The following is a 13,436-nucleotide window of genomic DNA, read 5'->3' as shown; positions in this document are numbered from 1 at the left end:
TGTGGTTTACCCACACCGTGGGTGCAGCGCAGTGTACCTGCAGCTTTCCTGTGGGTTTGCTTATCCATAGACTTCTATTATATCCAGTGGGTTTTACGCACATCAGTGTGAAAGCTGCTTTATATGAGGCTCAGAACAGTAAGGGATCATTTACATTTGCAGTTTGAGGAGTGGTAAAACCCCATAGTCAAGGCATGTTTTTATCACAAACCACCCCCCAACCGTGCTACCTTTTAGCTTTAGTGGCCAGTGGTGTACACATGTCACAGCAAGAGTTATACACCCTGGATATACAGTATGTTGCCTCCTCACCACCTGGTTTAAACCCATGGTTATCGTGCAATGCACACAATTGTGACAAGATAGTACAACAATTAGGGGTTTAAATCAGGTGTGAGGAGGCAACACTGTGCACAGTGATCTTTGACTTCTCCCATTTTGTTCAGGTAGATCTACACCTCTTTAAGATTGCATACCCCTGCTCTATATATATATTTAGTTATCACTACAAGGGTCACCAGCAGGAGGAAGGAGGTCCTGATTCCTCTATATAGATCTTTAGTTATCATTACAGGGGTCACTAGCTAGATAAAGGAGGTCCTGATTCCTCTATATAGATCTTTAGTTATCATTACAGGGGTCACTAGCCAGATAAAGGAGGTCCTGATTCCTCTATATAGATATTTAGTTATCATTACAGGGGTCACTGGCCAGATAAAGGAGGTCCTGATTCATCTATATAGATCTTTATTTCTAACTAGAGAGGGTAACCAACAGGAAAATGGAGGTCCTGATTCCTCTATATAGATCTTTAGTTATCAATGGAGGGGTCCCCAAAAGGAGGTCCTGATTCCACTATATCGATCTTCAGTGAGACCTTCTTTAGAATGCTGTGTCCAGTTCTGGAGACCTCACTTACAAAAAGATATTGATAAGATAGGACGAGTCCTGAGATGGGTAACAAAAATGGCAAAAGCTGTCACTGTCCATGCCAAATTGGTGCTTTGATGTAAAGAGGGCTCTTATTTGATGGATGCTCTGATGTGAGTTGACTCTGACGTGAAAGTGGTGCTCAAATGAGAAAGAGGGTGCTGATGTAAAGGGGTACTCTGATGTGAAGGGAGGACCCTGATGTGAAGGTGTGAGGGACTCTAAAGTGGAAGGATGACTCTAATGTGAACAGGGGGCTCTAAAGTGAAAGGGGGAATCTGATGTAAAAGAGGAACTGTGATTTGAAGTTATTTCTTGGAATGTGTTTGTTTATTCATTTATAAAACACTTTTTTTCATCCTGCAAAAATTTGTATATTAGGCCCCACTGGGGCAGAGCGGCGTCTGCAGGAAAGTGCCGCTATTTTTAGCGGTGCTTTACCATCAGCTTTGCGGTGCTATTCGGCCGCTAGCGGGCGGTTTTACCCCAGCTTGCGGCCGAGAAAGGGTTAAAAACCACCTCTGCAGAGGCGCTTAGCCGGCGGTATACCCACGGTGCCCCATTGATTTCAATGGGCAGAAGCAGTGGAGGAGCGGTATACACACCGCTCCAAAGATGCTGCTAGCAGGACTTTTTTTACCGTCCTGCTAGCGCACCACTCCAGTGTGAAAGCCTTTGGGGCTTTCACACTGGATAAACAGCAGCAGCTGTTTCAGGTCGCTTTACAGGTGCTATTTCTAGCGTTTTAGCGCCTGCAAACCGATCCAGTGTGAAAGGGGTCTTGTACAATGTGGCCCTCATACTGAATAGTTTGGAAACCCCTGCTTTAGAGTTCAATAAGTTTTTATTGTTGATATTTTTTTAACAAACATACATTTCAACATATATAGACATTTCAACATATATAATCATCAACCGCGTCATAGGCCCAGCAAAGGATGACCCGGTCGATAGGTGCAAGAGCAGAAAAATGTTACTGACGAAAATAGAAAACACTTACATTACCATATCAAATGCTTTATGAAAACTATTTGTAGATGTTAAATATTAGATAGGCGCATTTCTCTTATAACCATATAGAAACTGTATAGCCCGCCGTCGGATATAAGCCACCTCCTGTCTCGGCGGTCTCTCAAGGGGCCCGCCGGGACCAGGCGCTAAAGCAATAGCATCTATGGTGTTTATAGTATGTGGGTTAAAATTAGGGAATGAAAAAACTCCAACCAGTTTAGGGAATGCGCCATGGTTTCTGAGTTCGATGAGAACACAGAGTCCGCAGACGACAAGTTAAAGCATAGTATGGTTCATTTAATTTGCCCTAAAGAGGGGCCACGTAACAAAAAGAAAAAAAAGAGAGAGGAGAAAAAAAAAAAGGGGGTTAAAGGGGGGAGAGAGAGAGAGAAAGAGAGAGCGAAAGAAAGAAAGAGTGGCATGCTCCTTTTCGGCGAGAATTCTCCACGTTCATAAGATGGAGTAGAATAGGCCTACACCCAGTGGTAGAGTGTAACCTTAGGAGTGATTTAGTCTAATTTTCATTTTATCTGAATTAGAGTAATACTTCCAAATATTCCAAACAGAGGAGAATTTAGTATAAATATCGAGAGATTTAGCCTCCAGTTCCTCCATAAGCATAATGTTGTTCATCTCAGACACCCATTCAATTAGTGTCGGAGAGATTGGAGATTTCCAATGTCTCGAGATCAATTGTCTACCGGCACTTAAGCAAAATTTAAGGAGGGTATTTTTTTCGTGTTTGAAAGAACCTGGGAGAATAGAAAGCAAAGCTATAAAAGGGGAAGGAGCCAGTGGTTTATCATAAAGGTCTGTATAAATCTGAAAGATCATATCCCAAAAAGGGCGAATCGATTCACACTCCCACCATATATGACAGTACGTACCTATGGCCTTATCACATCTCCAGCAAGAGTCAGAAGCATTTGAGAACATGGTCCTGATGGTGACTGGAACACGGTACCATCTTGACAATATTTTGTAATTTTTTTCCTGAGCATAACTCGATATAGAGGACTTATGTGTATAAAAAAAAAGATTTACGCCAGTCCGCCTCGCTAATATCCCTCCCAAGATCCTCCGACCAAGCTGTTGCATACCTCGGTAGAAACCTGTGTGTTGAGTCTAGGATCAGTTTGTAGATCTGAGAAAGAATATGTGGCGGAGTGTCCGGTAACAAGCATAGTTGTTCAAAGTCAGTCAAAGGTCTATGAATCTGGCCAGTGTCGTGTAGTGCTTTACAATATGTTGAAAAATGTAATCGGGTGAGCCATGTTACTCTAGAGAAGGTAGGAGGTTTAGAAGAAATAAATGTACCGGAAAAGGGATTGACAAAGCAGTGAGCAGTGGGCCACGAGGTTCTCTCATAGCCGTCTATAGACAAAATCATTTCGTCTATAGAAACCCCTGCTTTAATTGATCTAAAATACATAGTAGAACATTGATACAGGGATTTAAAAAATTGCCAAGGAAGGATTTTTTTTTTCTTATCTGTTAAGGCATATTGGACCAGGTTTTATAAGGATTTTGCACCTCTCCACATCAGTTGGCGTGTAAAAGATGTATGGATTTTTTTTATGGTTGAACTTGATGGACATATGTCTTTTTTCCAGTCGCATAACTATGCAACTAATCCTATTCCTCATCCAGTTTATCCAAGCAGGCTAGGTTTGTTCTTCTGCACACGGATCTCTGATAATCTCTGTTTGTGGTTGCAGGGCTGCGATTCCCAGATGAGTATGTCGGAAGTATCGTGTATGGAGAGTGCTTCCTCCTGTCAATCACTGGTCCACAACACCGCTCCCGAAATCCTCATCGGTCTGCTTTATAACGCCACCACGGGCAGACTTTCTGCAGAAGTGATAAAAGGCAGCCACTTCAAAAACCTGTCAACCAACAGACCTCCCAGTGAGTGAAAAGCCTTTCTATTCTTCTTCTTAATGAGTTCTAGCACCAGGAGAATCTTTGCCTTTTCTAATTACACTTAAAGGACCAGTAAACCAACCAAGTACATTATATTCATCTGTGTTATACATCAATTGAAACGAATTGCTCCTTAATACATCTCCCTGTGCAGCATTGAGCTTATTCAGTAGGATAAGAAAAATCTTATAAACTGCAGTGAACCATAACAACCAATCATAGTCCATATTTTACAATTTTAGTAAACTGTAATCCGATTGGTTGGGTTGCAGGCTAGTTATGTAAGCAAAGATTTTAATCTTGTCTTTAACCCCTGGAAAATACCAAATTATTTATTTCATAATAATGCTCCAAGGCGGGGTCCTGAGTTTAAAGGAGAACTCCAAACTCTAATTTTGTGGCTCACCTTGTTGAACACAAAGAAACTGTATTCTGGAGTTTTAACAATGACACTTGTATTCTTCAATCCCCTACAGGGTCTGCTTTAAAAACTCTCTGGGGCTAAAGAGCTGCCTACTAATATCCATGCACGTTCCACCATAATTGACAATACACCAATCGTTCCAACGTGCCTCTTCTTTACTAGTATGCAGGTCTTTTTCATTTTTCCCCAGATTTGCAGGTAATGAATTAATGCGATTCCTTTAGACTTTATGGTACATTTCACCTAAATATGACTTGCCAGTTTTGAGTTGGTGCTGACAGTGTGAAGCTCTGGCCTGTTTTTATGCTCTCCAGTGGCAGGCTCTGCCTTCCTCAGCAGTCATTTATGTCTCCTTTAGTTTTAATCCAAGCAACGTAATCAGAATACCAGTCAAATTTGCCACTTATTCATATATAGAGTATTTAGTGTAATGATAGACTATTTTGCTGAGGCTGATGGACATAATTACGGTCCTAGTGGTAGGCCAAAACTTGTAAACCTATAAATTAAGTTTTAGGTGGATTTAAAGTTGTTGTAAACACTTACATATACCCTGCTGATACAGAGATTAAACAAATCCTCCTACATAAATTTTACCTGCTTTTCTGCAGTATTCTCTTCTCTAAATCTGTTCAAATTACTGAATTTATACAACTTGTCTGAGAGTTTAGGAAAAGGGGGTGGGAAGCTAAAGTTACACTTTGCAGAGCTCCGTGAGGAGAGCTCTGAGTGCTGATTGGAGGGAGAAGACATACCCCATTCACAAAGGAACAGAGCTGAGGCTGTCAATCAGCTGGAGATCCTCCCCTGTCACCTTTTTTCTCTTGGTGTCAGGAAAACTTGTCAGAAGTGATTCATGCTGATAGCCGAGGAAAGAGACAGCAGACAGAAAGGACACTAATGCCCTGTACACACGATCGGTTCATCCGATGAAAACGGACCGATGGATTTTTTGATCAGATATCCGATGAAGCTGACTTTCATCAGTCTTGCCTACACACCATCAGTTAAAAATCCGTTCATGTCAGAACGCGGTGACGTAAAACACGACGACGTGCAGAGAAAAAGTTCAATGCTTCCGAGAATGCGTCGACTTGATTCTGAGCATGCGTGGATTTTTGACCAATGGATTTCTATCGTTTTTTTAACCATCAGAACATTTTAAAACTTTCTAAGGTTCTACGTTTTTTCACCGATGGGAAAAAAAACTATGGGGCCCACACACGATCGGTTCGTCTGATGGAAACGGTCCATCGGACCGTTTTCATCAGACGAACCGATCGTGTGTACAGGGCATTAGTGCTTTTATATGCGACAAGTACACAATATAGAGGGATATGCTTTGTTCATACAGGTGAAACTCGAAAAATTTGAATATTGTGCAAAAGTTCATTTATTTCATGAATGCAACTTAAAAGGTGAAACTAATATATGAGATAGACTCATTACATGCAGATAGTTCAAGCCGTGATTTGTCATAATTGTGATGATAATGGCTTACAGCTCATGAAAACCCCAAATCCACAATCTCAGAAAATTTGAATATTACATGCAATCAATAAAACAAGGATTGTACATAGAACAATATCGGACCTCTGAAAAGTATAAGCATGCATATGTACTCAGTACTTGGTTTGGGCCCCTTTTGCAGCAATTACTGCCTTAATGCGGCGTGACATGGAAGCTATCAGCCTGTGGCACTGCTGAGGTGTTATGGAAGACCAGGATGCTTCAATAGCCGCCTTCATCTCTACTGCATTGTTGGGTCTCATGTCTCTCATCTTTCTCTTGGCAATGCCCCATAGATTCTCTATGGGGTTCAGGTCAGGCAAGTTTGCTGGCCAATCAAGCACAGTAATCCCACAGTCATTGAACCAGGTTTTGGGGCTTTTGGCAGCGTGGGTAGGTGCCAAATCCTGATGGAAAATGAAGTCGGCATCCCCATAGAGCTCGTCTGCGGAAGGAAACATGAAGTGCTCCAAAATCTCCTGGTAGACGGCTGCATTGATCCTGGACTTAATGAAGCACAGTGGACCAACACCAGGAGATGACATGGCTCCCCAAATCAACACAGACTGTGGAAACTTTACACTGGACTTCAAGCATCTTGCAGTGTGTGCCTCTCCATTCTTCCTCCATACTCTGGGTCATTGGTTTCCAAATGAGATGCAAAATTTGCTCTCATCAGAATAGAGGACTTTGGACCACTGAGCAGCAGACCAGGTCTGTTTTTCTTTAGCCCAGGTAAGACGCTTCAGACATTGTTTGTTGGTCAGGAGTGGCTTGACAAGAGGAATACAACATTTGAAACCCATGTCCAGGATCCATCTGTGTGTGGGGGCTCTTGATGCACTGACTCCAGCCTCAGTCCACTCCTTGTGAAAGTCCACAACACTTTTGAATGGCCTTTTCCCAACAATCCTCTCCAGGCTGTGGTCATCCCTGCTGCTTGTGCACCTTTTTCTTCCACACTTTTTCCTTCCACATAACTTTCTATTAATGTGCTTTGATACAGCACTTTGGGAACATCCAACTTCATTTGCAATTACGTTTTGAAGGTTTCCCTCCTTATGGAGGGTGTCAATGATGGTTTTCTGCACAACTGTCAGGTAAGCAGTCTTTCCCATGATTGTGATTCCTACTGAACCAAACTAAGAGACCATTTAAAGGCTCAGGGGCTATGGGGCATTGCCAAGAGAAAGATGAGAGACATGAGACCGAACAATGCAGAAGAGATGAAGGCCGCTATTGAAGCATCCTGGTCTTCCATAACACCTCAGCAGTGCCACAGGCTGATCGCTTATATGCCACGCCGCATTGAAGCAGTAATTTCTTCAAAAGAGGCCCAAACCAAGTACTGAGTACATATGCATGCTTATACTTTTCAGGGGTCCAATATTTTTCTATATACAATCCTTCTTTTATTGATTGCATGTAATATTCAGATTTTCTGAGATTGTGGATTTGGGGTTTTCATGAGCTGTAAGCCATAATCATCACAATTATGACAAATCACAGCTTGAACTATCTTGCTTTGCATGTAATGAGTCTATCTCATATATTAGTTTCACCTTTTAAGTTGTATTAGTGAAATAAAAAATGTTTTGCCCGATATTCACATTTTTGGAGTTTCACCTGTATTTCATGTCTGAGGTTTACAACCACTTTGACCTTTATTAATTAAAAAGAACCTTTTCACTAAAATTGGGCTGCTCAATCCCCATAAACAGTTTCAGACACCACTAAATATCTGGGACGAAAATGCTCAGTGACCCCATCACAATGATCATGTGATTAAATGTTCAGATATTTGGTCATGTCATCTCTGCTGGTTAGAGGATCGTTCTCAGAAATCATTTTCCCTTCTGCAACATATGTCATATGTCCCATGACTGGCAACCATTTGATCTTGAAATATGAGTTTCTCCAGAGAAGGTGTGTAAACCGTGCCATCTGCTACCGTGCCTTCTGAGCTTAAGGGGCAGATGAACAAAGGATTTTATGTTGCCGGTTAGGTTCACATTAGTTATTGTTGCAATAATCCATTGTTGGGAAGATTTTGCACTCTTCATACAAATAGGAATCTAAAAGAATATATTAATAAAAATACTAATTTCCAAATTATCACTGACCGCTGATGTTCATCAGCAGCTGCACATTGATGTGTCCGGCTTCCATTCCTTTGTTGTGGCCATGGCAGATAGTCACTGGCCAGTGAGAGCAAACAGAGAATCAATGATCATGGGTACGCTTCTCTAAGGCCCCGTACACACGACCAAACATGTATGCTGAAACTGGTCCGCGGACCAGTTTCAGCATACATGTTTGGTCGTGTGTAGGCGCGAGCGGGCCGAATTCCAGCAAACATTTGCCCGCCGTCAGTACAGACCTACCGTACATGTCCGAGCGCCCGCCGTCCCTCGCATGCGTCGAATGACTTCGACGCATGCGTGGAAGCCTTTAAATGGCAGGCCCGCCCACGTCGCCGCGGCGACGACGCGGACACGCCCCGCGTAGTGTTTACGCGCGGACTTCTGTACGATGGTTAGTACAACCATCGTACAGAAGCCCTCTGGCAGGCATGTACGGTGAAAACGGTCCGACGGACCGGTTTCACCGTACATGTTTGCTCGTGAGTACCCGGCCTAAATGCAACTTGATTTATGGTACTGGCCCTGTGACCAGAAATCCTTATCGAATTGCTCATATTGACCCTGTGGAATTTATTCTCTGGTATAAGCTTGTTAGTCAAAATCTAGTCCAGGAATCTGTAGTCTGTTATTAAATAATTGATGAAAACCCCAAACTGTCAACTGGTCAACATCTGTGCTTTGCCTAAGGGTTTTGTCTTGTAATCTGTGTTACAGTGAGAACTATAAATAAGGCCAGGATGTTGGCAATGGCTGCTCTAGTGAAGAGACTGCTAAACTGTGTTAATCTAAAACCATGTATATCATCACTGTAAATTAAAGCTGAACTCTTGGGAAAAATGTTTTTGCTTTGCAATGCCCCCCCACTGCAACAGTTAACTGCTCATTTTGCCTAGAAGATGAAGAATAAGGCCTCGTACACACGACAGAGGAACTCGACGTGCTTGGCACGTCGAGTTCCTCGTCGAGTTTTGGGATGAAGCCGCCGAGGAGCTCGGCGGGCCGGCTTCTCCCATAGAAGAGCGAGGACAACGAGAAAATAGAGAACATGTTCTCTATTTTCTCGTCGAGTTCCTCGGCGGCTCCATCGAGCCAAAACTGTACAGACGACAGAGATTCTCGGCAGAATCCAGGTTTTGACCGAGTTTCTCGGCGAATTCTGCCGAGAATCTCTGTCGTGTGTACGAGGCCTAAGGTTATATACTTACCTTATTCCTTATTTTATTTCACTCTTCTCCATTGTTTTAAACTTGGGCAGACTCTTGGCATTCTGCTGTACAATGCAGGACTACCATGTGGACGACATGAGAAGTCTGAGATCATATGTTATGATCATACATTCCCATCTGTTAGATAATGGTATGTGCCCCACTGTATGTGCAGTATAAAAAACATGCAGGTTTCTACCTTATTTCAGAGCTCACGTGACTGCTCACCGCTCTCCTCTCCCAGGCTGACAGCTACAGGACCGAGAGCTCCCACTGATTTCAGCCGGGAGGAGGGTAGGAAAGGAGGAGATCAGCGGGTGGTCACGTGAGCACTGGGAGGCGCTTTCAAATAAGATAGAAATCAGTATATTTATTATACAGCACATACAGTGGGGCACATATCATTATCTAACACTGGATTGTATGAATATAAAATGGTTCTTATAGCAGCAGGAAGGGGAGCAGAACGGCACTGTCACTAGCTGACAGGCAGGGAGGGGACAGAGGAGAACAGGGGAGAGATAGCGGATGACGGAGACATGTAAACTGACCACAGTGTCAGGGCTCATCAGCCATAATATACTGTGGTCAGTTTAAAGGGGGGAGGGCAGGATCAGCCAGGTTTTTTTGTTATACAGGGGACCAAGTTACACAGCACAAACACTGCTTTAAGGAAAAAGGATAAAAAAATATTCTTAGGCTTGCAAACATTTTAACCTCCCTGGCGGTATGATTATGTCTGATTTTTGCGTCTTATGCCGCATACAGAACGGTCGTTTTTTGTGATGAAAAAAAACGACGTTTTAAAAACCGTCATTTAAACTGATCGTGTGTGGGCAAAACTTTGTTTTATGTCTTCAAAAAAACGACAAAAAAAAAATTCGAACATGCTTGAATTTTTTGTGTCGTTTTTCAAAACGTCGTTTTTTGTTTCACAGAAATTGACCGTGTGTAGCAAAAAACGACGTTTAAAACGACGTTTTTAGACCCGCGCATGCCCAGAAGCTAGTTATGAAGCGAGCTTCAATGGAAAAAAGTGGTGAACGTAACCTCGCTTTGCTAGAGCATTGTGAAAAAACGATGGTGTGTAGGCAACGTCGTTTTTGAAAATTACGTTTCAAAAACGTTGTTTTATTTCATGATTTAAAACATCGTTTTTTTTTATCACAAAAAACTACCGTCTGTACGCGGCATTAAAGTGGTACATTGTTTTGCATAGAAATTTTGGTGTTTTATATTGTAGGCCTGGAATTTTTAGGAATAACGGATTTAAATCTGTCCAAACAAGAGTCATCCCAGGTATGATAAAGTTCGAAACACAAAATCATAAATTATAATATAATAAATAACTATAAATAATTATAACAAATAATAATTAAATAAAATGTATTAAAAATTTAAAAAAACACTGACTTTCAGTGTTTGATAATGAATTTCCCCACAAATAGCTATCGCTCAATTGTGCAAATTATTCTAATTTACTATCACTGTTTTCTAGCTGGTCTAAAACTGCTTTTGACGTAAAAGGCAACTTTTTAGTTCCCATGGACATTCACAATTTTCCAGGCAGAAAGAACAATATATTTAATATAAAACTGCATGCAGGGCACTGGACAAAGCATTAGGGACAAAAGGGAGGTGAAATAATTTGATACAGTAATGTAATCTCTAAGATTACAGTGTACTGTATGTTTAATGTTTTTTTTCACTTTTTGAATTTGGAGCTGAGCTCCATCCTTGTGCGTTGTGGCGCTCGCAGGGAACGGAGCCCGGCACATTGATAGATCGAGCGGAGGACACAGCGGGAGGACATCGCAGGATCCTGGGGACAAGGTAAGTAACTTTCCCAGGATACTGTGATGCAATTCCGAGTGTGGCTTGGGGTTACCGCTTTTGGTAATGAAAATTTCCCCCCTCCGAGCCACACTCGGAATACCACCAGGCAGGTTAGGGTAAGTATATCACCATATCATCATCCCCCAGGCAAAATGAGCAGATCACCCTTGCAATGGGGAGAGGGACTCACAGCAGGGATAAATCTTTTTCCCCTCAAGTTCAGCTTTAAGCTCTTCTTGCATCATGTAAAGTTAGTAAAGTGGCAGCTTGAATATGCCCTCAGCCCTGAACCCCAACGTATAGTATAGTATGAATATTCTAACTTCTAGTGTTGAGGAAAATCACTGTGCTACAGAGGAAAAAAGATTTGGGAGTACTTATTTCAGATGATTGCAAAATGAGCAACAGTGTGACCGAGCAGTGGGAAAAGCAAATATAATTCTAGAGTGTATGATTAGAGGGGTTCCCCAGTCGGAGGAAGGAAGTCCTGATTCTTCTAAAAAAAATAAAAAAAATCTTGTGCTAGACTCCAACTTAGAATACTGTGTCCAGTTCTGGAGACCTCACTTACAAAAAGTGATTGGCTAGATAAAACAAGTTTAGAGATGGACTCTTTTCTGAAAATGTGAGCTGTACCATTGGAGACACTGAGGCAGAACACGTTTGCAGATAAGTACTTTCTACATACTACTTTGGGGTCTAAGATTGAATAAGTTCTGAATGCAGAGAGAGCCTGGCAACTAGCATTTTATAAAGAGGGCCCAGATGTACACGTTTTCTTTCCAGTACTACATATATGCACAAACGCTTGTAAAATATCAGTAGGCCTTTGGCAGCAAGATCCCCCTTCCTCCTCGATGAAGTTCTCATCTCTAATTTGTGGTTAATGTTGGTGTCACGCTGGTGTTACTCCTGATCGGTTTCTGGAACGGACGATTTAATGGTTCTTTGCAACTCCAGTAACTCAACCTGTCAGCAGACAAATACAAAAAAATCCTTTTGGGCAGACATATCACTTAATTTGTCTTCTGGTTTCATGTTGTGTAACTTCAGGATCTAAACAAATATTTTCCTTTTGAACTAATTCGCTACCATTCGGGCTGGTTCATCGAAATGGCAAGCTGCATCTTGCATATACAGATCACTGTTCTGCCCTTCCACAGCAGCTAAATAGAATTTGTGTGCTAGTATTATATCTATGAGTGAAAGGGGCCATCATTAAATGCTGGTCCACAGTAAGGTTATATTTATATTTCTTATGCCAAGTAAACAGTACACCTCCTGTGCAAGGTAATGGTGGTGTACACAACATCTTCCTACAGATCCATATCCTGGTTCCAGATACACACACCATGCCTTACTGCCCTCACAAGACTGGAGAAGTCTCAACAACCAACTGAAGAAAACACAAGGAAGAGAGGGCACACCAGCCCAGTGCATTATCTCAATAACCATTTATTAATAAATGAGATGAATGTATATTTAATTATAAATAGTAAAACAGACAAAGCTCATCTGGAAAATACATTTGTACAGTCTGCTTAGCGTGCTCATAGGTCTTGGGAGGATTTTCCCTAGATGCAAAGGGTGAACCCTTATCTTTAGATCCGAAGCCTGGTTATGTTGCGAATTAACATTTTAGCTGTAGATTTCAAATATTTCATTTTTAAAGCTTGACAACCCAACCTTTGTTGACCTCCCATGCAAAGTGACAGGGAGAGGGGACCTATAAAACCATTGTGTATAGAAGCTCCTGTGAGATAGAATAGGGCAGTCACCAACATGCCCCAATCTCTGACTGCATTTACATAACATTTAAAGCAGGGATCCTCAAACTACGGCCCTCCAGCTGTTGTAGAACTACACATCCCATGATGCATTGTAACACACTGACATTCACAGACATGGCTAGGCATGATGGGAATTGTAGTTCCTGAACAACTGGAGGGCCGTAGTTTGAAGACCAGTGATGTAAAGGGTGGCACTTAGCGGGTGGAGCATGATTCCTGAATCCTTCCAACAAGCTGGTGCCTGTATTAGCATTTTGCAGCCTGGCAGCTTGAAAACAGCCAACTCTAAACAAAATAAGTCAGAAAAAGGTAAAGAATTAATGTTGGGGTCCATTAAAGATCAGCTACATTACATAGCAATTTATAAAAACGACAGTAATTTTGCTCTATAACGTTGCATGGGCAAGCACATGGATTGACATTGGCATTCCTGAAAATGCACAGGAAGCCGTCTCTGTGCACAGCAATGTCCACTCCTCATCTACACGGTTTCCTAACCACAGTTCCATTCATCCCTAAAGAGTAGCGTAGTTTGTCATTCATTCACCAAAGCCTGTCTAGCTGCAGAGGAAGTACAACATGGTAATCAAGATGCAGCCCATTGTTTCTCTGAGCAAACCCTTCACAGTCTAAGCCCCAATGCAGGGCTGCAGTATCTGGTACT

General features: G+C 42.0%; 1 protein-coding gene across 2 annotated transcripts in view; it reads left to right on the top strand.

Moving 5' to 3' along the window:
* The window catches only part of SYT14 (synaptotagmin 14), a 278,830-nt gene that overhangs the window by 253,138 nt on the left and 12,256 nt on the right, over positions 1 to 13,436 (top strand). For both annotated transcript variants that reach the window (XM_040351499.1, XM_040351498.1), the window contains exon 7: positions 3,660 to 3,849. In XM_040351499.1, the coding sequence (XP_040207433.1) occupies positions 3,660 to 3,849 (190 nt within the window). The remainder of the gene's footprint in view (positions 1 to 3,659; positions 3,850 to 13,436) is intronic.

Source organism: Rana temporaria, chromosome 4 (assembly GCF_905171775.1).
Source record: "Rana temporaria chromosome 4, aRanTem1.1, whole genome shotgun sequence".
Lineage (NCBI taxonomy): Eukaryota > Metazoa > Chordata > Amphibia > Anura > Ranidae > Rana > Rana temporaria.
This window is presented reverse-complemented; position numbering and strand designations above follow the sequence as displayed.